Raw genomic sequence first — 26,242 nt, forward strand, 5'->3', positions numbered from 1 at the left:
AATGGCTTAGATAAACTAGAAAAAAAGTTCACCTTGTTTACATGAAAAAAAAAAGATTCAGAATATATAATGAGGTGATCAACGTCTTTTTTGAATATTTATTATATTTATTATATTTTAACATAAAAACCTTAAATTTATTTGGTTTTCACGCTCTATAAAAAAACATTCTTTTGTTTAGCTTCTTATAAAATTTATAGGAAGAAAATAATATATATAAATTTTATAAAATAAAATTTATAATAATATATATAAATTTTATATTATAAAATTTATATATATTATTATAAAATATACATGCTTTTCTGTTTAATATGTGTTACCCTATATATTAGCTATAACCAATTACACATCAATGTTAAAAAAAAAACGCACTGAAATATAAGAAAAACTTTTTGTAAAGTTACTTTTATAATACTACTGTCTTAAATTTTAAACAAAGCTATGTCCATTAGTTATTTCGAAAAAAAAGGGGGGAAGAAGTCTTTTTTTTCCCCTTGTCAAAAAATTTTGACAAGGCGAAAGGGGGAAGCCAAGAAAAGTTGACGTCAAGGTTGTGTAAATTGCCAAAAAATTGTTGACATAATTAATAGACAGCCACAAGGTAGATTTTGAAGATTTAATTTTGTTAGTCTGTAATAGGTATTTTTGATCTTGTTGTATTGTATTCATATTACTATGTGGTTGATATGCTCCAACACTGTCCAATACTGCTAGTTATATTTTATTGCTTCCATCAACAAGTATGACAGGTAAAAAATCATTTAGTAGCTTATCTTTAATCCACAATTAAAAGCAAAATAGATAGGTCCAAACTGGGTGTGCCATGGTACAGGGGTCTCCACAAAATTAGGGGTCCCAAAAGCTTAAGATAAAATAAATTGACTTGTGTTCTTTGATGCACCTGGGCGCAGCAATATCAAAAAATTTTATTTCAATTTATGCTATGAATAACTTGGAATGCCAACTGCATCAGCTGTCATGCACAACATTTGAACGAGACCTAAGTGTTGTTATGAGTAACAATCTGAAGCCTAAAAAACCAGTCTTCGCACAACTTGTACAACAATGTGCAAAAAGAAACAACTATCTCATTAACCGTGTTGTCAAACCATGGAATGCATCTACCCAAATGCGTTGGACTCAAAGAACCTGAACAATTTGAAATATGAACTTTCTTTGCTTTTGGTGTCTAAACTTTATCTGAAATCTAAAAACTATATTTTCATTACAAAGCAGCCAGGTGAGTCGCTCTCTGTCAATAACTTGTAAAATTTTGTTGATCATGAATAATCCAAACAAACAAACAATACTGACAACTTGATTATTGTAGACACTATAATCAAGAACAAAATCTTATCCGAACAAAAAAAAATTTATAAAAGGTGAACTTTGCTAGGTTAATTCAAAAAGAAATTCTTGAAATTTTAATTTCACAAAAAATTTTCTGGAATTCATAACCTAGGACCCTTGTGGGGGAACGGTGTTCCATATCAACATGGCATAGGGGCCCCATCGGGGTAAATCTGGCCCTTGATTATCAAATGACAAAGTATTAAAATTAGTTTTTATTTCCCATAATTTTTAGATCTTGAAATCATGTAATAAATTTTTTCAATTTAAAAAAACTAAAATTCAAAAAAAACCATAAAATAAAACAAAACTTGAAAAAACATGTTTTTTAACAAAATAAACATGTTTTTTTGTGAAAAAAAACACAGATTTAAAAAAAATGTTTTTTTTGCAACTATAGTCAGAATGTTCACTAGAGTTTTTTAAAATTGGAACCACAGGTGTTCTTTTACATTTATTCTTCAATAATTTAGAGAGAAATGGAATGAGTTCTAGAGAACACCTTTGTAAGATTATGACAGGAATGTTGTTTGGATCACAAGCTATAGATAGAGTAATTTGAATGTCTAACAATGGAAGGAAGAGTATGGTGATAAGATTTAAAAGTTGAATTAGAAGAAAAGTTCTTTGCAAACCATTCTACTTTTTCCTTGGGAGAGGAAATAAAATCAGTCCCATGAATGAGAGATGGAATTTTAGACCTCCCTTTGTGAAATCCATAGGGCAGAATGAGGTTTGACTTGGAACCGACAAGAAGTAGTAAAAGCTTCTATTCTTACCTGGGTCAAGAAAGTTATGTAGGCGGGGCATTTAACAGTGGAGAGAGAAAAGATATCAGCCCAAGGACCATCATAAAGAAAATCACGAAAAGAATTCCAGTCAGCTTTAGGGTAGTTGTAAGTAGTGGAATTAGTCCAAGAAAGTATGAGAAGAAAGATTTATAGAGATCATTGCATGGTCGAAACCATCGTAAAGTGAAAAAGGAGAAACTGAACACAAGCTAGGGTCAGAGACAAGACACAAATCAAGGAGTCAAGGTAAATGATTAGGGTTGTCAAGAAAATGAGTCACAAAGTTAACTATCTGAATAAGAGATTGAGAAATACAGAAGCTATGGGCTTAAATGCCAGCAAAGTCAGTGGTGCTAGAACCAAACCATTTAGTGGTGCTATAGCCAAACCATATGATGTGCATTAAAGTCACCAATTACAACAACATTATTGGCAGAGGGGTAAAGAGAAAGGGCATGGTCAATTTGATCAGAAAATACATCTAAAAGAGAGCAGCCTTGAGAAGTAGGAGAGCGATAAAGAACTAAGAGAAAGGTGATAGAGTGAAGAGGTGTTAAGCGGAAGCAAATAAAAAGAATGGCTAAAAGATTCAAACCTGATTTCTTAAAGTTTAACAAATTTTTTAAAGTTTGACAAATTATTACTAAAAAGAGGAGGGCTCCAAAACTGTTAAAGTTTGAATGGTATAATTTAAGGTAATCTGTACCAAAATTTTAACAAAACTAGATTTATTAACAAAATGGAATAAAAAAATTAAAGCATAAAGCATTAACTTTATGGAGAATGAGGAGTGCAGACTAGAGTTTGAGAAAAAGAAACAAATTAAGTCAAGTGTCCCAATTTTTCTAGAAATTGAGTTAAATGTATGGTGAGAATCTTGTAAAAATAAATTTTGTAAGATTTATTCAAATTATACAATATACTTTATTCATTAAAATATTATAGTAAATAACATGAAAAGTTTACTTTTTAAAAAGGAAACATTTTTGAAGTAAATTTACCTAAAGTTAATATAACCAAGTAAAATTTAGAAGTATAACCAAAAAAAGTTACTTAACAAAAGATAAAACTGTAACTAAGTTCATTGTTATTGATTTATTCCATTTGAAAATTAAAAAAAAAAATTATTTTAAAAATCTTTTTATTATTAACATAATTATAAGTAATCAATTTGGAAAAAATTAAAAAGCCATTAATGTCTAACAATCCAGACAGCCAGGTAGATATGTCATTTTGAAAATTTACTATAATATAATATATATTCAATAGCCATTTTTATATAATAATATAATTATTTTATCAAAATTTTAACTATCATTTTAAAAATTATATATTAACTCACCAGTAAAAAATAGAAAACTAAAATGCTTAACATGTTATACTGTAGGTAAATAGGCAGAGCAAACAACAACCATTCAAAAAGTGGGCTGAGTGTATTTGATTGGATAAAATCTTCAAAGTAGAATGAAAATAAAGTTGTGCGCAAACCAGCCCAGATTAAACAAGTAAACAAAAAAAACGTCTGGTAAGATAAGCGACGATGCTTATAATATAGTATTTGCAATAACTGGGTAATAATTAAAAAAAATACCAATCCATAAAGCACAGTGAAAAATATTGTCAAACTCAAATGAACTTTTATTGACAAACCAGGCCCAATTGTTGAACCTTGCATTCTTGAGGAAGTTTATGTAAAATATAACATTAGCTATCTATTTGATTCTAGCATCTAGTTGGCAAAAAAAAAAACTTTTGTTACAGTTGACACAAATAATTCAGACTTATATACACATAATTAAAAATAATAACTCTTATATTATGTTTATTTTACAATGTATTGCAAATAAAATATTATATATATATATATATATATATATATATATATATATATATATATATATATATATATATATATATATATATATACAAATATACAAACATACACTGTATGTATGTAAAATATATATATACTGCGTATGTATGTATGTATGTATGTATGTATGTATGTATGTATGTATGTATGTATGTATTTATGTATGTATAAAATGTATGTAAACACATATATACATTGTTTATATGTATATAATTATTATATACATATAAACAATGTATATACTATATATATATATATATATATATATATATATATATATATATATATATATATATATATATATATATATATATATATATATATATATATATATATATATATATAAATTAAATCAAATAATTTATTATTGCTCTGTTCTTTAAAAACATTGAGCACTCTATTTGTAAAATACACTAACATAATTTACATATATATATATATATATATATATATATATATATATATATATATATATATATATATATATATATATATATATATATATATATACATATATATATATATATATATATATATATATATATATATATTCATATAAACATATATATATAGATACTTATATATATATATAAATATATATATATATATATATATATATATATATTCATATAAACATATATATATATATATATATATATTTATATAAACGTATATATATTCATATAATCATATATATAAATATATATATATATATATATAAATATATATATATATATATATATATATATATATATATATATATATATATATATATATATATATATATATATATATATATATATATATATATTCACTTATAAACTTCAAAAACTAGCCTTGGTACAAGTAGGACAAACTTTGAATTCAGGTGAATGTTCATATTGGATAACGTAAATTAACTGAAACTTTTGAAAATTCTACATATTTAAAAACATTGTTTCATATAATTTTTCATTAAATGTCGTACTTTAATGGTTATTTGAGAAGTTATTTTAAGTGTTGACATTCTTTTTTCAAAAAACAATTTTGAAAAAACTTATATTACAAATTTTTCGGAAAATCAGACTTGAATAAAAAAACTTTTTTGGTGTTTATTGATTTAAGTAAATAACTAAAAAAAAAGAAAAAAACACATAAGTTTAAAAAAATAAATAATTAATAAGGTAACTTGATTAAACTAAAAAACTAATGTTAGCGTCAAAAATTTTAATAAACCAACTTGTAAGGCTTATATTTTTAAATTTATTTACAGCAAGGGCTATGTTTATATATGCCTAATAAATTTTGATAAGATTATTGTAATTTATATTTTATGCATTGGATTTTTGATTAACATTAATCCTTTAACATGTATCTTATAACATCTTATAATAAAATGGCAATATCTATTTACGTCGTTTTTTGTTTCTATCGTAGGCCAAATACTGGCGTTATTTTTGCGGATATGACGTCAAGTCTAAAAATGTTATTTAGCACATTTAGTAATGATTATTTAGGATTAATAAGTTTTTTAACTTTATAGTGTAATACTTGGAACAGTATTTAACTTTCAGAATCACATACTCACAGTCAACTATTATAGTTGACTCTCTCGTACTGTCCAAGGATTTAGGAATACAACTCCTTGGGCCGTACTAGCTGCAAAGTATTCGAGATATCTAGAGTCAACAATATAATATATATAACATATAGTAGTTAAAATACAATACTTAATATCTTACACTTTCGGCCCCTGTATTTTCAGTTGTTATTTTTTTTTAATTCAAACTAATTTTCTTCGTTATGTTGTTTTCTTTTCAATAGTTTTTTTCAATAAATGTTTTGATAATATTCTTTTTTTTTCTGTTTTTTGAATTTAAAAATATTTTTTTGAATAAAAGAACTTCTTCTCTCAAACACCTTTTAAACAAAAATATACAAATAAATCTATCAATAAAAATGCAAATCGCTTAAACACCTAAAAAATATCTATTAACGTGTGTCTAACAAAGAGGCAGTCCGTACCCAGGAAAAAATGTTTTATAGAATTTCTATAAACTTTTGGAACATATGGTCTATAGAAGTTCTATAGAATTCTATAGAATTTCTATAGTACCTCTCTTAATTTCTATAGAAATTCCAATAGAACTTTTTTTCTACTTTTTATTTTATAGAAAAAAAAGTTTTATAGCAATTTCTATAGAAATTAATAGACATTCTATAGAAATTTTATAGCATTTCTATGTAATTTATATAGGCCATATGTTCCAAAAGTTTATAGAAATTCTATAGAACTTTTTTTCCTGGGTAGGTAAGGTTTCCCAAAGAATGCAATACCAACTTGGTTTAAACCAAGTTGGTATTGCATTGAAAACAACCACATTAATATGGCCATGTCTATATATGTACTATAGATATCTACACGTATACATGTCTATACATATACTGTATGTATAGACATAGCCATATTAATGTGATTGTTTTAAAAATAGATTCAACATATACCAAGCGATGTCACCATACTCAGGGCCGTCCCGAACGGGGCGTGTAGGGGTGTCCTACCCCCACTCCCAACCCTACCACCTTCAAAGCTGTTATATATGTATTTGAGTTGGCACATTTGTTCATTAAGCATTTGAGTTGACAAGTTTTGAGGTATAGTTGGCAAATGTCACATATCGAGACTCTTTTTTGTGTGTGTGTGTGTGTGTGTTCACAATTCACCCCCCCCCCCCCCCCCATTAGAGATCTCTTTGGGACGGCCATGATCATACTGAAAGAAAAAGTACTAAAATTTGCAAAATTATTGTTAGATTTAGAGTTTTAAGCATCTGATTGTTGATTGCATAATTAAGATACATTGAAGTAACATCTAAACAAGCTTCTATCATCATTATTTTATTTTTCAATTATTTCTCTAAAAAAAAAAAAAGGTTGACGTGAGACTAACGTTTTTAAATTAAAAAAAAGATTTTTTGACTCAGTGTTGGGTAGTTTCAAAAAAGTTTTGTTTTTCTAAACGCATTTTATGTGATTAAGAAACTAAAATAAGTTTTTAGCCGGAACTAAGATGTCCGTAACTGAAACTATTCTTGTATTTTTAACCAAAACTGATATTTGAGCGAGAGTTTGCGAAAACCGAAACTTTGTTTTTTTATACAAATTTATTTAAATATTTTTTTATTTCAGACTGAATCCATTTTTTTTTTTGATTAGACAAGAGGTTTCAATTAAGCTTGAAAGGTTTATAGTAGGTCTAAAAAAATCTTGATTAGAGGTCAATTATAAGCGGTATAGTTAAAAAAGTATTTATTTTACATTAAAAGCAAAAATGGACAACTTTAAAAAGTGTAAGTTTTTTTTTTTTTAAATTCGTACATATTAGTGTTTTACAATCTAAAATAATGGTTTAATGATTTTGAATAAAAGTTTAGCAAACATTTAAAGTATAAAATATAATTTATAAATATTTATATAGAGTTTATAAATATATTTTTAAAAACTTTGGAGGTGGGGCGTTGTTCTTATCAAATTTATAGTTATTTTCATAATAATTTTTTTTTTTGCTCTGTCATAAAATATGTATTTATTGTATGCTTTATATAAATATAATTATATAAAGTATACAATAAATACATATTTTATGTATATATTAAATTTGGCTCACGTAAAAAGAAAACATAATACAAAACATTATAAGAACATAAAAAAGCACAAAAGTATAATTAAAACATAAAAAAAGCTTAAAAATATCATTAATTTAATAAAATGTGTAACACATAAAATATCATAACAGCAATGACGGATCCAGCATTTTTTGGCGAGTTTAAACCCTCCTCAATTTGAGGGGGATACAAATTTAAATGATCATAATTTTTGAACGCTGCAAGATATTACTATTAAACTTAAAATTTATCAATAAATATAAGTCTAATTGAGAATAGTACAAAAAATATTTTATCAACTTGTTGCCCCTCACGTTTTGGGTGGTAAGGAGGGGTGATGAAATTTATGGGTTTTTTTTGTTCCCAGCCTCCAATCATCGCAACTTTTTGCAAAACACTGTTATTTGACATAAGTATAAACACAAAAATGTTTGGAGTTTGCTCCATTTCTGGAAGTTAGCTTTCTCAAACACCAAAAAAGGCTGCATCCGTCACTGCATTACAGATCATCGTGACATCATAAAATGACGAACATAAATTATATATCGGTAATAAAAATCTTAATGTTTCTATATGCATGTCACAATATGCAATGGCTATTGAAACGTTTATCAATCCGCAATAAGAACAAATAATATGGGGTTTAACCAAAGTTTATCGTATGTAGAAAACTTAGGGAAAGGTTTTAATAACCCTGAATTTAAAATTGCCTTTTTTTAAAGGTTGTTGATTTAAAGTGAACCTGTGAATAATGAAACTCAAAAAATTGAAAGAAAAAATATTTTAAAAAGTTTATTTATTTTAAAGCAGTGGACTGCCTAGTATTACTCCACTGATATTTCAGAGATGAAGAAAAAATATCAATTAGGCTAAATGATAACTTTTTGCTCTAACGGGTAAATGGTTGAAAAACCTTCAACAAGAGTTATCTCATCTTTGATTTGCAGTCATTGAGCCAAGATTTTTGCGTTTTTTGTGCAGATTATTTTACGAGTTTTCATTTTTATGCATCTTCATCTTAATGTTTCTTTTTAACTCGATTCAGGCGAACCCTAACTCTTTTGAAACTGAATAAAAAAGAAAAATTAATAAGCAAACATAAAAAGTTAAACTTGTCATGTTATATTAATTATTTTCAAGCTCCTGTATTTTTGATCGGCTATTTTCAAAAAATAGTTTTCAATTGAAATTTGAATTGTAATATGTTTAATGCAACGTTGTCCTCTTTGCGTAATGCCAATTCATGTTTCCATCTCCTTTTAAAATCATGCCAACATTGTGGTAAAGAATTTGCTTAAATGTTTTTATTTTGTGTTTTTCAAATAGTTTTAAACAATGAAATTATATCGACTTGTGTAAAATTATAACTTCAATCACTAAAACATTAAACTGAAGGAATCAACAACTTCTTAGTTTCAATATCTTCTTTGCTTTAGTCGGTTTTGCCATTTTGTTGATACTAAAGGTTTTGAAATTATTATATTAGTTTACAAAAGATGAGATTAATATTACTATGTTAACAGAAAGAAATGGTGTTTATTTATAGAAATAACAATTTACAGAGGAAATAAGTTTGTGGATAAACATTTTATTAATTAAAAATTAAAGAATTAGTTGAGAATGCGCAACAAAAGGTTAATGGAAGGTAGTCAATTAAGATTCGCGAGCACTTTTCTATTTTATATTAAAAAAGTAAAAAATTATTTAAAGCTATTTTTCTTTTAGATGCTTAGACATTTTTTCATTTGCCATCATTTAAGGGTTCATATTTTACCAACTTATTGGACTTTCGGTCATAATTCGTTTTTTCACAATTCTCTTTAAAACGTAACTTTTTTTTTTTTTTTTAATTTTTATTTTAGGTGCCCCAAGAAGTCCTAACGGTCTTGTCACAGAGCACCGCGGAAGTGCATTTAACCAGGAAGTTCACGCCTCCTTACTTACCGTGACGCGAAAATATGTCCAGAACTCGTTTCGAACCTCGATCTCCTGCTTATAAAGCAAGCGTTCTAACCACTGCACCACGGCCGCGAACTAATGTGTCACCTCGTCAAGTCGAGGTAAGTTGAACAGCTTTGAAAAAAATATATGACAAAAAAACAACATTAATATGAGAATAATTTTGCTGTACATTATATAGGATACAGATGTGCAATTCGTACCATTGTCATTGTACTTTTTTTCTGATTAGTTGAAATTGGCGGAAACACAGTAAAATCAAGTCAGCTGATAAAATATGTGTAATAATTATTAAATAGGTTAATTTTGCCGACTAATACATTAAAGAACTATTTTTAGTCAAAGTCTAAAGGGTAATTCATACCTCTGGTGGTGGGGAAAATAGTACTTGTGGTTTTAATTTCTCGACTTAATGTACTTTTTAGTACCGCAGTTTAATTGTTATACCTGTTTTATTTTAATTTTGTTTGCATTTCTAATTTAAACATTGGCTTTAAATAAAATCAAATAAAGTCCTAACGGTCTTAGATTAGATTTTAAAATAATCTATGTTATAATCGCGGTATTATAACATAGATTATTTTAAAATCTAATCTAAATCTTGTTTTTAAAAGCCTAACTACCCCTATCTAGATCTAGCAAAGTATATCTAGACCTATTTAAGTCTATTTGTCTTTTCATTTAAAAAATAATAAAAAGACATTATTAACCAACTACTTTTTTTTCTTTTTGCTTTGTATCATTTTGTAGAACTTTTTTTTAGATCTAAGCTCACGTTTTTCTATGTTAACAGAAATTATTTTTACTTTCGTTTTCACAAGATGGACAGAAAAAAAAGCGCTACTTGCTTAAAAATATGATGTTTACAGGGCTGACGAAACGGGTTTTAAAGTGGAGGGGCACAATAGTCAATTTCAAGAAAATAGTCCTCTACATCTAGAAATTTCTTAAAAAACAAAACAAAAAAAACTTTTCCTTCAGATAAATAGTGAGGGGGGAGGTCCATCTTAAAATCATGAGTTTTTTTTTTTTAGTTTTTATTTTTTTTTAACTTTTCATAAAGGGTATTATTTAGCCTTGTTTTCTCTGAATATTTGTAAAATTTATAATTTTTAAACTTGACTGTAAAGTTCAAAATATTTTCATAAATTAATGTTTTTATATTTTATGACACTTTTTTACTATTAAATTTTTAAAAATTTTTTTAGTTATGTTATTAAAGTGTAAAGCGTTATGTTATTAAAGTTAAAGCGTTGCATGCTGCTAATAAGCTTAAAGGTTCCGGAACGTACATTAATGAAGATTTCTCTTTCGCAACAAATGAAATAAGAAAAAAATTAGTGGACGAAATGAAGTTACACCGAAAGAATGGTAAATATTCAATTATTATTTATGACAAACTTATTGTTAAAGAATTTAAAAATAAGCAACCCAGCTATTAAAAATTCTATATTTTAATATTACTCTTATTTAAAATGGCTGACGATCCTCCTTTAAAAAACTTTGAACTTAATTCATTACTAACTAAAAAATCAATACTTTTAAAAAAACATTCTGATCCGGATATTAATTTTTTTAACAACGATTTAATAAAAAATATTAACCCATTATATTATAACGTAAATTCAAAAAATATAATTGAAGGAATGGAGAACGACTCGTTCTCTATTCTTCATGTTAATATTAGAAGTCTACTAAAAAAATTTGATTCATTTAAACAATTTTTGTATAAAGTTAATATGAGTTTTCAAATTATTTATCTTAGCGAGACATGGTGTGATGATAAAAAATATCGAGAACAATTATAATTTCCATTTACCAAATTATAAAGTGATTCACCACCTCGGGCAAGGTAGGCGGGGGTTTGTGTATTTTTATTAAAAACTCATTATTGTACAAAGTTAAGTCAGATTTAAGTTCAACCACTAATGATTATGAGTCATTGTGCATTGAACTCGTTAATAAAACCTCCAAAAATATAATAATCCTTGCTTTATATAGACCACCTTCAGGTTCTATTAAAGTGTTTGAAGACCACATTAAAAACGTCATTAAAAATAATTATATTAAAAAAAAAACTGTTTACATGGTTGGTGACCTGAACTTCAATATTTTGGATGATGACTCAAATAAAAACATTAAACAATTTTTTAATGTCATTTTTGAAAATAGCTACATTCCTGTCATCAACAAACCTACTCGCATAACCAACAAAAGTGAAACTTTGATAGATCAAATTATCACCAATGACTTCATAAATATAAAATAAAAACAGGAATATTTAAAACAGATATTTCTGATCATTTTCCCATATTCATCGTTGTTCAAAAACATAATAAAAGTGATTGCCAAAAAAATAAAAAAATAAAAACAAGAATAATAAACGACTCTTCAGTTTGGGATGACTTGTTATTGAATCTAAACGCTGATAAAGCCTACGATATATTTATATCAGAGTATTATAAATATTATAACAAAGCATTTCCTGAAACTACAAAATTAGTTAAATCAAAAACGTTATCAAATCTTTGGATAACTAAGGGTATCCTTAAATCTTCTAAAATAAAACAAAAATTATATAATAAATTTCTTAAAAAAAAAAACCCTACGTAATGAAAGCAATTATAAAAACTACAAACGACTCTTTGAGTCAATTATAAAAAGATAAAAAAAAAAACTATTATTCAGATCAACTAAAAAAGCATTCAAATGATCCTCAAAGTACTTGGCGCATAATTAACGAAGTTATTGGTAAAAATAATCCAGAGAGAAGTAATTCTTAAATTCAAAGATAACTATATTATAGAAAAAGAATTAGTGGCTGAAGCACTTAATAAATTTTTTATTAATATTGGTCCGCCTTTAGCATCAAAAATTGAATCCTCTAAGATCAAATTTGATGCATACTTAGTCTCTAATAAAACTAATATTATGCCTAATGATAATCTAACTGAAGAAGAATTACTATGCGCAGTTTCTTCGATTAAGCCCAAAAAAAGTATAGGTGTCGACAATATAAGTGGTAACATCATTATAAATTCAATAAAACTGATTACAATCCCGCTTTTGTGTATCTTCAACTTATCTTTAAAAGAAGGAGTTTTTCCAGAAAAAATAAAATTGCTAGGGTGGTCCCTATTTCAAATCAGGCGATCCTAGTGACGTTACTAATTATAGACCGATCTCTGTTCTTACATGTATTTCAAAAGTTCTTGAACGAATTATGTATAATAGACTCTATTCTTTCTTAATCCAAAATAATATTTTGTACAATAAACAATTTGGTTTTAAACATGGAGAGAACATATAAGTGTTATTGAGAATAAGGTTTCTAAAAATATTGGTATATTGTATAACGCTAAACAGTTCTTAAACCAATCTTGTCTTAAATACATATACTTTTCATTTATACACTGTTACCTAAACTATGCTAACATTGCTTGGTGCAGCACCAATGTTACAAATCTAAGTAAACTTTTATGTAAACGAAAACACGCCATTAGGATTATTACAAATGAAAATCGCTTCTCTCATTCAAAAATACTTTTTAGTAAACTTAATATTCTAAATCTCTATCATGTTCTTATATTTATGTTTAAACTTGATAAAAAAATGGCACCATATTTATTCAACTCTTTATTTAAAAAAATAAATCATATATACAGCACAAGATTTTCAAATAATAACTATACTCAATCCAAAACCTATTCTGCCATTAAATACTCAATCACAAACCGAGGACCTAAACTCTGGAATACACTTTTAAATAATGATCTTAAAACACTTTCTTCGCTTAATCAATTTAAAACTAAACTTTAGCAAAATCTTTTACTAAACGACAATGAACTAAATTTCTTCTGAAGCGTTTAAAATGAGAGTACTATTATTAATAATTTAGTATTAATAATTGTTTATTACTAAGATTGTCTATTCAAATACATAAATATGATAAATAATCTTGTCTCTAGTCTTGTTTCTGTTTATTTTTTTTTTTTGTTTTGTCTTTTTTGTTTGTTTGTTTGTTTTTTCTTCTTTATTGTTGGTCTTTTTAGTAAGTAAAGTAAACTTAAGCGTTAATAAAAAAAAAATAATTTATAGCATATGTAACTTTTACGGTTTTTATTAGCATTGTAATTTACGGTATATTTATTACGGGGCTTAGTGATAAGGCAGCTATAGTCTTCTTTTTGCTCCGGTCATATATTGTTTTTATTCATGAACATTATTATTGTAAATACTATTAACGACGAAATAAATATATAATAATATAATAAAAAAATAAAAAAACAAATAAAAAAGTTTATAAATTATAGTCAAACTTTTTGTTAAAGTTGTTTTATTAATGGTGAATCCAAGTTTCATATCAGGCATTTGAACTCCTATAATTCGAAAGGTCATTTATATCGAATAAATTCTTCGGTCCTTTTAGTGTTTAATATTTAGAATTGAACTCCTATAATTTGAAAGCATTTTTAAATTCGAACATATTTTGAGATAACTTAAAGATTCAAATTGCATGAGTCAAAATGTATTCGCTGATTGCTCAACTTGCCCACCATAGTTGCTCAACTTACCCGGTTGGAGCAGGTTGAGCAGCTTTGTAAACTTTAGGGAATATATTCTGAAACAAATAAAAAATACATACTTTTTTTTTAACCAATTTTTAGCAGGTTAAATTATCTCTTCAATAGTGAAATAAAAATTTAAATCGGGCGCATCTTTTTAACGAGATTTGTTAGCTTTAGTAGAAACTGTTCAAATAACTTCGCTCCACCCTATTGCAACGTGACAAAAAAATATTTTGTTTTTTTATACTACCCAATCAAATATAATTAAGGTGGTACTCCAGTATATAATAATATTTTGTCCCTTTGCAAATACAAAATCCGAAATTTACGCATTCTTAATTTTATGTTTTTTATAAAAACTCATATTAATTTGTATTGTTTGTACAGCTATGCACAAACTACATGGCAAAACAGAGCTTTTTTAAGAATATCATTAATTTAGTTATTAATTAAATAAAGTTTTTTTAAGAAACAATTAAGTCTAGACTTGTAGTTGTGTTAAAATTGAAACGTCATGTAATTGAAATTATTCAAACAAAAGAATGGGTTAATTACTCTTATTGAATAATACATATTATACTACCAAAATAATTTAATACCCATACATCATTTTGTTTTATTAGATCTAAATATGGCGTTGTTTAAAAAAAAAGTTTAAAGATGTCTAGAGACACTAAACTATTTGCTAATACAGAACTTGACGAAAAGTATTTAAATGTTGCTTATAACAATGAAGCTGTTTTTATCACTACTAACAAGAACACTACATTGAAAAATTTATCTAATTCTAAAGCAAAAATGAAACAACGTATCACGAGAAGAAAAGTTCGACGTCGAACTGCATTGATCAAACATATAAAAAACTCGAATCTTACTACAAGCACGACTTTTTTAAACCTCCATAAATGCGGTGAAAATCCAATTGCCAATACAGATAAACTTAAAGTCAAAAATACTTCTCTAAAAACGAATTCTTTTATCACTAAAAGAGTTAAATTTAGTGATGTCAACTTGGTTTTAAACCCTTTGAGATAGTATTAAGCAAACAAAGAAAACAAAACATGTAATCAAAGCGGTTCTATCAAAAAGTAGAAATGTTAAAATTAAATCTAATAAAGCTGCAACGTGGTCAAACCAAATAAATAGAGAAGCCAAGCAATTTAAACAAAATGGAATGGTTCAGCACCGTATACATACAAATCAACACGTTCAAAAATTATCAAGATTATATATATATATATATATTTATATATATATGTATATATATATATATATATATATATATATTATATATATATATTCATTTATTTAAAGGTGAGATTGCAAACTCACCTTTAAATAAATGAATATACATATATATATATATATATATATATATATATATATATATATATATATATATATATATATATATATATATATATATATATATATATATATATATATATATATATATATATATATATATATATATATTCATCCGTTTTTCTACGGGAACGAGATACGGAAAGGAAAGATAATCACGTGATAATGCGTATTTTTTCCTCGGACAAGTTAAAACTTATACTACGCAAGCCCGCGTGATTATTTATCTCCTTTCCCGTTCCTTTTCAAAAGAGTAATTGTACATTCATTTATTTTCAAAGAGACCATTTTTTATATTATGTACCGTAAAAACCCTAATTCCGGATGGTTTAGGACTTAAATTGTCATAACTAGCTCAATATAAAGAATTTTGAAATATATTTTTTAAATAAATAAACTTCATAACAAGACAAATCAAACGATATAAAAATATTATTTTTGCAATATAAATCTATCTTTTATTTTATTTTTAAAAAATATTGTTTTTATCCGGAATTAGGTGTTTATGTCCCTAATTCCGGATGCGTATAAAATACAGAAAAACACATACACAAATAATACTAACATTAAAATAATTATTTTAAACCATTAAAAAAATGAAATTGTTCAATAAAAAAAGAATATATATTATTTTATACACATTCGTTACAAATAAATTTTATGGTCGGACGATAATCAAAGACACATTCAATGCATGACCAATTTGAACACTGTTCACACGCAAGCCATTGGTTATCTAAGTTATTTGTCCAATTAATTTCACAAGAATAACATAGAAGATCATCAGATACTAAAATGTTATTTAAAGCTTGAGGAAAATGAGGGTCTTCTAATTGATTCTTTGTCTTTATACCTTTTTTACCTGGTATTTTAGACGACTGACTTTGTCTCAACTTTTTTTTTTCTTCTCTTTTCTGTACATTTTTCGCTTTTTGGTAGTAGTGGAAATCTTTTTTTGTTCTCTAGTAAATTTTTTTGCAGCTTGTTTATCTAATTTTTGTTTTTTGATGCTTGTTCAGCTTCATCGTTAGCTATGGCATCCGCCGAAGTCATATTATAATTAGCTGGTCGCTTTATTCTCTCACTTTTTTGAACTTTTTTAGTTAGAGTTGGTGTCAATTGATCTCGAAGCATATTTAACACCGGTTTGTTTATATGTTTGCCCACTTGTTGAACAGAATTATTCAAAGTAGCAAAGCTTTTAAGCAAAAATTCACGATTTGACATTCTTGACGGTGTGTTAGGTGTATTGGTAGCATTTCCCATAACTAATGGACTAGATACTGTTGAAGAATCAAATAAATTTTCAATATTGTTGTTTTCGACAACTTGAAACACAGCATCAATGAAAGTTTTTTTAGAAGAAATTTGCGAACAATCGAGTGGAAATATACCAGTATTTTTGAAACTACTCCGTGCATTTTCAGGTTTAAACCCACCATTTTGGATGAGATCCTTAAATATGGCCGGAAAATGTCGATTAGTCAGGCTTTGAAAGTGATTTTTAGTCAAATAACTTTCGACAATTCTCTTCCATGCGCCTTTTACTGTTTTAAAAACGCCAACATCTAGTGGCTGTAAAAAATGGCTGGTATGAGCCGGCAAACGCCAAAGTAAAATAGAATTTTCTAAAGCTTTTTTTTTCAACTCTAAGCTCATATGTGAAGCATGGCCATCAAGAATTAAAACTTTAAATCCTGAAAGTTTGTTTGCGTGAGGCAAAAAAACCACGACAAAAAATGTTCGGATTCCATCTAGCCTGAACTACTACTGTTATAATAAACATTATTATAACAGTAGTAGTTCATTATTATAACAGTCTTTCATAACATGTTTGCCTTTATAAATTATTTGATGAGGTAAATAATTACCGAATGCGTCACAACAAGTCAAGATTGTCGTCATTTGCTTTTCATTCGATGGTTCTAGCTTTTTAGGGTTTTTTGTTCCTTTTCTACAAATAATTTTGACTTTGCCTTGATCAAATTGCAAACCAGACTCATCACAGTTAAATATTTAAAACGGCTTATCGCCTAAACTATGTTCATTATATGCTATTGCTAATTGCTCAATTATAGCTGGTTGTGTGACCACAGCTCTAATTTCTTTACGATATTTATTCATGAAACCGGAGTACCATTTTCTAGTCGGTTTGCCGTCTTTGAATAGACTACGTTGGTTTGATTCTTTTAAATAGTTTTCAACAACAATAAATACGTCTTTTCTATTCAAGCCGAAGCCTATATCACTAATAAATTTCAATAAATCAACAATAATAGCTTCAGTGATGCTGCTCATCTTTCTTGGCGCTCCTCGATTTTTAGATGATTCTTTTGTTCTGCCAAAAAGTGTAGATTTTGCCACATTATAACACTTAGCAGCTTGTACGTATGACTTTTTTTTTTCAGTAATAGCTTGAATAGCTAGCTGGATTCGACTCTCTCGCTCTTCTTTTTGTTTAAAATTATCCATATTCTTTAATACAGTAATACAATTAACACAAATGCGTTAACTTTATGGATGCTAAAAAAAATAGCTGTATCTGGATTAGTGTCAATTATTTTTTCCGTGGTGGCTATTTTATTTTTTATTATTTTCATGATTATAATATACTATACTATGTGCATGAAATTGAAAAAAAAAAAAAATAGTCAATTGTAATTAATTGTATCCGGGACTCAAAAGTGTATTTGATTATTGCTGCTGGCTAATTTGTTTATTATTTTTTTTAGGTACATAAAATAATAATTACCTCTATCCGGAATTAGGTGTCTTTTTTTTTTTTGGCTGGTAGCAAATTTGTTTTTCATTTTTTTCAATTATTTCAAAAGGTAATTTAATTTTTTTTTGGCTAAAATAATCAGCATAAAATTCTGCACAAAATAGTGCTTTTACTTTTTTAATTTTGTTTTTGTTGCAAATCAAAGTTATTTTTTTCCTTTTTTTTTTGTTTTTTTAGTTATGAGAGATTTCAAATTGAAATCTTTCATGATTGCATTAGTTTATGTAACTTTTTTTTATATATTTTTTGATTTGTCTGGTAAAGACGTTATATTAAAGGAGTTATGAAACTTTTTTACTAAAACCATCCGGAATTAGGTTACATCCGGAATTAGGGGTTTTTACGGTACATGAATATATCAGTTTTAATTTAGATCTGTAAAAGGCTTTGTTTCCAAACAAGGATTTTTTCTATTATTTGAACTTTTTAATATATGTCAAGTTACAACAAATACAGATTAAAAAGTTTGATTTTCTAAAGCTATAATTAAAAATCTTATTTAAAAATTGGTATGTGCCTGTTTATATAGATTAAGAAACTACTTACCGACGGATATAGCACAGAGTGACTTAAATTATTTATAAACAATAAAAGTATATAAACAATAAGAAATAGATAAACTATATATAAACGTATATATATATATATAAAACATTTATGAGTGTGCGTAATTTTAATTCAAAATACATACATACACACATACATGTGTTTAATTTGGAATAAAAAAAATGTTAACGAATACTAATAATTGAATTTATTTATGTTAAGTGGAATTATTTTTCAATTTGTTTTTTAAGCTAAAAAAAAAATTTTATTCAATATAATAAAACTTTTGTAAACGTTATACCAAGTTTGCCAATAATATTTTTGTATACGTTTACCAAATTTTTAATTATTCAACCGAAAAAATTTTTTTTTTAAATAATTACCAGATCCTTTGAAATTAGTTTTTAAAATAAACTAGACTTTTTGTTATTGGTTACATATTAGGCTATTAAATAATTATCAAAAGCATAATAATATTTATTTTTTATAGACCAATTTCATCTCGGTTCAAGGCATAAAAATGTAACCAAAAAGTACCGAGGAATTCAAGTTTACTGAACCAACACAAATCAGCATAGAATATTTGTCTCAAATCTAATCTTTGTAAACATATATGTAAAGAGATGCGCTGCAATATTTACGATTTAAAAGTTACAATTGCTTTAGATGTTCGAGGCTTTTCTCTTAATAATGTAATTTTTTTTTCGCAAAAAAAAAATATAAAAACAGAGTACGGATACAATTTGTATCAAATTAGGAGAGTCTATGTCTTACCAATCGGTTTGCAGAAATTTAAAATCTTTACAAAAATTTTTTTTATGACGGAATGTTAATAATTTAATGTATACCTAATGAATTTTCAAAATAGACTAAATGATTGACCAGTTAGATAAGTTGGAAAAAAAATGATTTTAAATAGTTGGTTTGTATTAATCATTTTGAAATGATATACTATGCCTGGTATTTTTGGCAGTTAAAAAAAATTTTTTTGTTGATATTAATCAATAATAATAAATTTAATAAAAACTTTTGGTGCATAAATTGAATCTAACTTTTTTTAAAACCAGTTTTTTCAAGATTTTAAATAAAATTTAGAATTATTTATCTTTACTTTATTATTCTAATGCAAAATAGAATTTGCCTTCAGTTTTACACATTGACTATCATCAAGATTTATTCAGCATTGGATCTATTCAGCTAACAATTAACGTTCAAGAAACCTTGCCATAACATTCGTTTAGGTTCACTAACGATCGCTGCAAACGTTACGTAAACCAATTTCTGTGAACGTCAGCTTACAGTTCTTAAACTTTTGATGATTTAATTATTACATTTCAACCACACAAGTCAACACAAACAACAAAAAACCACACAAGGCTCACAATTGGCTGAGCAATTACAATTAGGAAAAAACTTATAAAAGAAAAAAATACCTCCTGCAATGAAAAAGTTTATTTATTATTAAAGTAGGCAGGACCGTACAAAGGGCGGGGTCAGACGTGCCGCAGCCCTAGACCTTAAATTAGGAGAGCGCAGAATTCCCCAAAGAATAAATTTAAAAAAAACTTACAAATTATAAAAAAATTAGTTATTAGTTAACAAAGTGAAACTGCGCCTCCTTACATAAACCTCAACTTAAAAGAATTTACTGAACAGAAGAGCACTCTTTAGCAAAAACATAGTTGATATATTTTTATCTTCTTTTAATGGAGAAAAATAAATTATCTTCTTTTAATGGAAAACATTCGATACTAGTTTTATTTATATTTTATACTTGGAGACTATATAGATAATCCCACCATCAGACAATAACTTTAAAATAATTTTACAAAATCATTTTAAAAAATCGTTAAAAAAACTAGAGAAAAAAACACACTGCATAAGCATTTTTTAGATTGCAAAAAACGAATCTTTAGTTTCCAAAACTTAGTTAAAATATAGTTTATAAATTGTAAACATTAAGATTCAATAATGAATTGCGACAAAAAAATATCAGGCTCTGACTTTAAGAAGAAAAGAAAACAGCGCCTAAAAAGTGATAAGAAAATACAAAATTGTTTTAAGAAGTGATTGGTAACCAACTTTGCAGTTGAAAAACAAATTATTTAAGATGATAATTGCGTTGAAGTTAATTACAATTCAACAGATAAAGTTTTTTAAACAGCTCAAATTAATGACTTAAGTTCAGATTATCATTTGGAAGTAATTGAAGAGGAGATTTTCATCAACTAAAGTCAAGAATAATTTGCACAAATGATTTAGAAACAATAAGGGAAGATGGAAATTGATTAAAATGAACTTTGTTTAGAAATATCAGATTTTCCACCAACCTACGTAAAAAGCGTTTAACACAGGGATCCAGCAATATGGCTTAAAGTAACGGACAAAATAAGGTATTCATTGATTCAACATGTGTCAGAGCAAGAAAGAAGAGAATATTTTCCAAACACGCTGTGTGATTTTGACAACAGAATGCAATACTTTACCACAAACTTGTTTGCTATTGGTTGCTATTTACAATTACGACAACTAGTTGATATTATTTGTTGTACAGTATAAAAAAAAGATTCATTATTTGTTTTTGCTCTACGTTATTTCAACAACAAAACTAACAATTACTCAGAAATTTCAATAGGATTTTGTGACTGGAAAAAACTAATCCCAAGTATACCTGAACATAAAAATAAAAATGAACACCAAAGTTGCTATTCTGATTGAAAAACTCTAAAAAAAAACCTTAAAGAAGGAAAGACCATGGATTCTGATCTGTAAAGAGTTATCAATGGTGAGATGAAAAAGTGGAGAGACATCTTAAAAGTGATTGTTGATGCAATTTTGCTCAATGCCAAAAATATCGCTCTTCGGAGTACAAAAGAAGTCATCGGTCAAAAAAACACTGGAATTTCTCTGAACTCGATTGATTTGATAAGCCATTATTATCTTTTAGTGGCTGAACACATTGCATCTGTTAAAGCAAAGCAAACCATAACGTCCTACTTTTCTCTTCAAATTCAAAATGAGCTAATTGAGTTACTCATGCAGAAAGTCAGAAATGAAATATTATCAAACAACAAAGAAGCTAAATGCAACTTTGTTCTGTTTGACTGCACTATAGATGCCTCCAACAAGGAGCAGATGACTAAGTAATGAGGTACTGTCCACATCAATGATGAAACCTGTACAATTGAGCAAATCTTTGTGGATTCATTGAATCTTACAATAAAATTGGAGAAGGTCTTTTAACAGAAGGCCTTGTAACCCCATCTCTGTTCTCTCCACATTTTTGAAAATTCTAGAAAAATTATGTTTATCAGAATATACAAATATTTTCATGATAATAATCTACTTTACATCAATCAACTTGGTTTCAAGAAAAATAACTCATGCCATTATACAATCTGTACGTAAAACCTCAAAATCATCCGAAAAATCACAATATACACTAGAAATTTTTATTGACGATTACCATACTTTGATTTATAAACTCAAATACTAAGGAATAAAAAATAAAATTTTAAGATAGTTTAAAAGTTATCTATCTAACTGAAAACAATCTGTACCATTTAACAATGTATATCAACTCACTTTTCTTAATATAACGTGTGGAGTCCCACAAGGTTCAATTCTTGGACCTTTCCTTTTTTTAATTTATATAATTGACTTAAATAAAGCTTCAAAACTAACGAGCATTATGTACGCAGATAATACAAACTTATTCCTTTCTAACTATGATATCGCTGAACTTTTTTAAACAGTGAATGAAGAACTCAGACATATATCTAATTGGTTCAAGTGTAATAAGTTAACCTTGAATACTAATAAAACAAAATGGGTTTTATTTGATTCGATTACAAAAAAGCGATTTTCCCATCAAACTAACTCAAATCTATATTGATCAAAAGGAAATAAAAAGAGATTTTGGGTGTTTATCTTGATGAAAACATTATTTAGAATCACCATATTGATTATATAAGCATAAAAATTTCTAAAAACATGGGGATCCTATATAAATCACGAATCTATCTCAATAAGAAAGTCTTAATCCGACTTTATTAATCATTTATACATAGTTATTTAAATTATGCCAATATTGCTTGGGGAAGTACATAAAAAATTAACGTCTTTATCTCCGTCAGAAACTCGTGATCCGTATAATCAATCCGTATAATCAAATTGCTTCTCTCATTCGAAGCATTATTTTATTGAAATGAGAATTTTGAATATATATACAAGTTAAATGTATTTAATATTTTATATTTTGTATATATGTAGATAAATAACTTATCCTTAGCCGTCTTCAAAGAACTTTTCTCTTTTAAACCAATCAGTAAATATATTTTGAGAAATAATAACTTTTTAAATGAACCTTTTTGTCAAACAAACTTTAATCAATTTTGTATTACCTATCGAGCGCCACACCTTTGGAATAAAATTGTTTTGCCGAATTTTAATTTTGGCCTGTTGCCTTCTTTTAAAAAAATTGAAAAACCTCATTCTTTCATTAGATAATATATTGAGTTATTATTAGTAGTAAAAATTAAAATTAATTTTGGTCTACTTTTTTATTGTTTATATACATGTTTACGTTTAAAGAAGTTTATTCCTACTTATTTTATTTATCGTTCTCATACTTTTTACTTATTAATTTATATGTTGGTTTACTCTAGTATAAAATTCTGATGAGAAGATCCTCTTGATCTTTCTTCAGATACAGATTATTTATCTTGCATTTTTGTAAAAGCTAATAATTTTTTTTATAATCTTATCTTTGTTAAATGCTTATTTAAGGTTCTGACGACAAGATCCTTGCGATCTTTTTTTTTTAAGGTGCCCCAAGAAGTCCTAACGGTCTTGTCACACAGCACCACGGAAGTGCATTTAACCAGGAAGTTCACGCCTCCTTCCTTACCGTGACGCGAAAATTTGTCCAGAGCTTGTTTCGAATCTGGATCTCGTGCTTATTAAGCAAGCGCTCTAACCACTGCGCCACGGCCGCAAATAAAGTATCTTTTTTCAGATACCTTGTTTATATTTGTTATATTTTCTATCTTGTAAGTTTATATTATTATTTTTATTATTGGTTATATAAAGTTGTACACAAATGTTAACCAAAAAAAAATTAAAAAAACAAAACAGAGGCTACTGAAAAATTAGAGAAGAACGTCTAAATATTTCTGACAATGAAGCTAATGTGTCTCGAAAATAAAATGGCGATTGTGATCGAGTAAGATTTGTTGTATGTGCAGCTAACACTTTGATTTTTTTTTAGTTTCCGTGCTGCTGAGGTTTCCCTACTTATGATTAAATTTTTTAGAAAAGTTGAAACCATCTTTTTTTTTAACTTTTTATCAAGTTCTACATCATGATGGAAAAAACTCATGAAAACATTGACATTCTTATTTAAGGAAAACAGTGCCACAACGTAGTTCATTAAAAAAGAACAAATCACACGATTGCACAGACAAATCAAAGAAGTTCTAAAACCCATGACAAATGATGTCACAGTTTCAATGCAAAAAATCTTTTCATTTAAATTGATTTCAGTTTTTTGTGTTGTTGGATTTCTGGTGTCAAACTCTTTCTTTAATTTATCTGGAAAATAAACTGCTTTAGTTTAAAAACATTTTAATTGACATAGCAGCAAAAAAAAAATCATAGGATTATAGGCTTCTATTCAGAATTTGAGAGAAGTTGGAGTGGACAACATCATCATAGATACTACAGAAACAGCCAACCAGAATAGACTTGAACGTTGCTTTCCAATAAAAAGGAAGCGCAATGTAAAGAGGATCGTCTTTATGAGGCTGAAAATGATTTTCACCTCCTCACAGTAGAAACCAGTTGAGCGCGGTACTACCTGGGACGTGGTGGTTTAGAGAAAATTTTCAATGAAAATGAGAGCAATCTAAATCTGTCTCGATTTATGAGACAGATTCAGATTGTTCTCTTTTTCAGTCAAGTTTTAAATAACAAACTGCTTTAATAATGAAAAACTTTAAAAAATTTTGCCAAACTGACATTTTGCAGCTCATTTATAAATATTCATTGACTGATGCTTATCCTAACACGGCAATTACTATTTGCATCTTCCTCACCATACCAGTCAAAGTTGTTACATCAATTTAGATCAATTTAAATATTTAAATTTAAGTTGTTACATTAATTTACATCAATTTAAATTAATTCTGCTTACAACATTAACAACATAACAACATACAAAATAAATACGTGTTGTTCTAGTGAAAAAGTGCAGCTATTACCACTAAAAACATAAAAAACATACACATGTCTTATTTACCCTACTTCTTCATGAATAAGATTACTTATTAAAAGCAAAATTTCTTTAAGGATTTGAAATAAAATGTATATATATATATATATATATATATATATATATATATATATATATATATATATATATATATATATATATATATATATATATATATTTTGTAGTGCGGTAGTGGTAATGTATGGTCATGCGGTAGTGGTGTAGTGGTAAAGCGCTCGCTTCGTAAACGAGAGGTTCCGAGTTCGATCCCCACCACGTCCCTGGTAGTACCGCGCTCAACTTGTTTCTCCGCTCAGCGTCCTTGTTCGTCAAGGTTCGTGTTTCGGAGTAATAGAGTTAAGAGATGGTTATAACCACTATTAAGTAGCCTCATCTGTAGTGGCTTTATCGGCCTTGAGGAGGTGAATAACAAAAAAAAAAAAAAAAAAAAAAAAAGTTTATATATATATATATAAATATATATATTTTTACGTATATATATAATAAAAATATATATACATATATTTTTATTTGCCATGTAATATTATTTACACTAAGATTTATAATATTATACGGGCAGGACTTCAAGAAGATCGTAATGACTTTATCACGAAGCCCTTAACAAAACTCTATTTTCTTCTACAATAAAAACATCTATATACTATATAAAATAAATATATACCGAGAATACATCATCACTAACTATATCATAAATTTAATACTCTACATACTTCAGAAGTGAAAGTCAAAATAAAACATAACAAACCAATATGCAGTATAGCAACTGAAAATATTTTTTAAAAAATTAAACAAAAATCAAAAATATTTTTTGTTGAAAAAATGATTTTTTTAATAGATTGTTTGAAAAAGGAGTAGGTCAATTTAGATAAAAAAACAAAATTAGGCCGTACTATTTCATTCCAGAGAAACGGTCCACGATAAGATATACAAATTTGAGCTTGTTTATTATTGCAAAAAGATTTTTCTAAAATGCTATTATTACGTAGGTTATATTTGTTTTGGGGTTTAATTTTGCAAAGGTTTACAAAAACATTGGGGGACATTAGTTCTTCACATTTGTACATAAAAC

At 26.9% G+C, this 26,242-nt stretch overlaps 1 protein-coding gene across 1 annotated transcript in view; it reads right to left on the reverse strand.

Annotated features, from left to right (window-relative positions):
* LOC100212296 (G protein-coupled receptor 137Ba) overlaps positions 1 to 3,886 on the reverse strand; it is a 42,187-nt gene extending 38,301 nt beyond the window's left edge. Inside the window, exon 1 of the mRNA XM_065804818.1 lies at positions 3,487 to 3,886. Within this exon, the coding sequence (XP_065660890.1) occupies positions 3,487 to 3,819 (333 nt within the window). The 5' untranslated portion in view covers positions 3,820 to 3,886. The remainder of the gene's footprint in view (positions 1 to 3,486) is intronic.
* Between the last annotated feature and the right edge of the window lie 22,356 nt (positions 3,887 to 26,242).

This window comes from Hydra vulgaris, chromosome 09 (genome assembly GCF_038396675.1).
Source record: "Hydra vulgaris chromosome 09, alternate assembly HydraT2T_AEP".
Lineage (NCBI taxonomy): Eukaryota > Metazoa > Cnidaria > Hydrozoa > Anthoathecata > Hydridae > Hydra > Hydra vulgaris.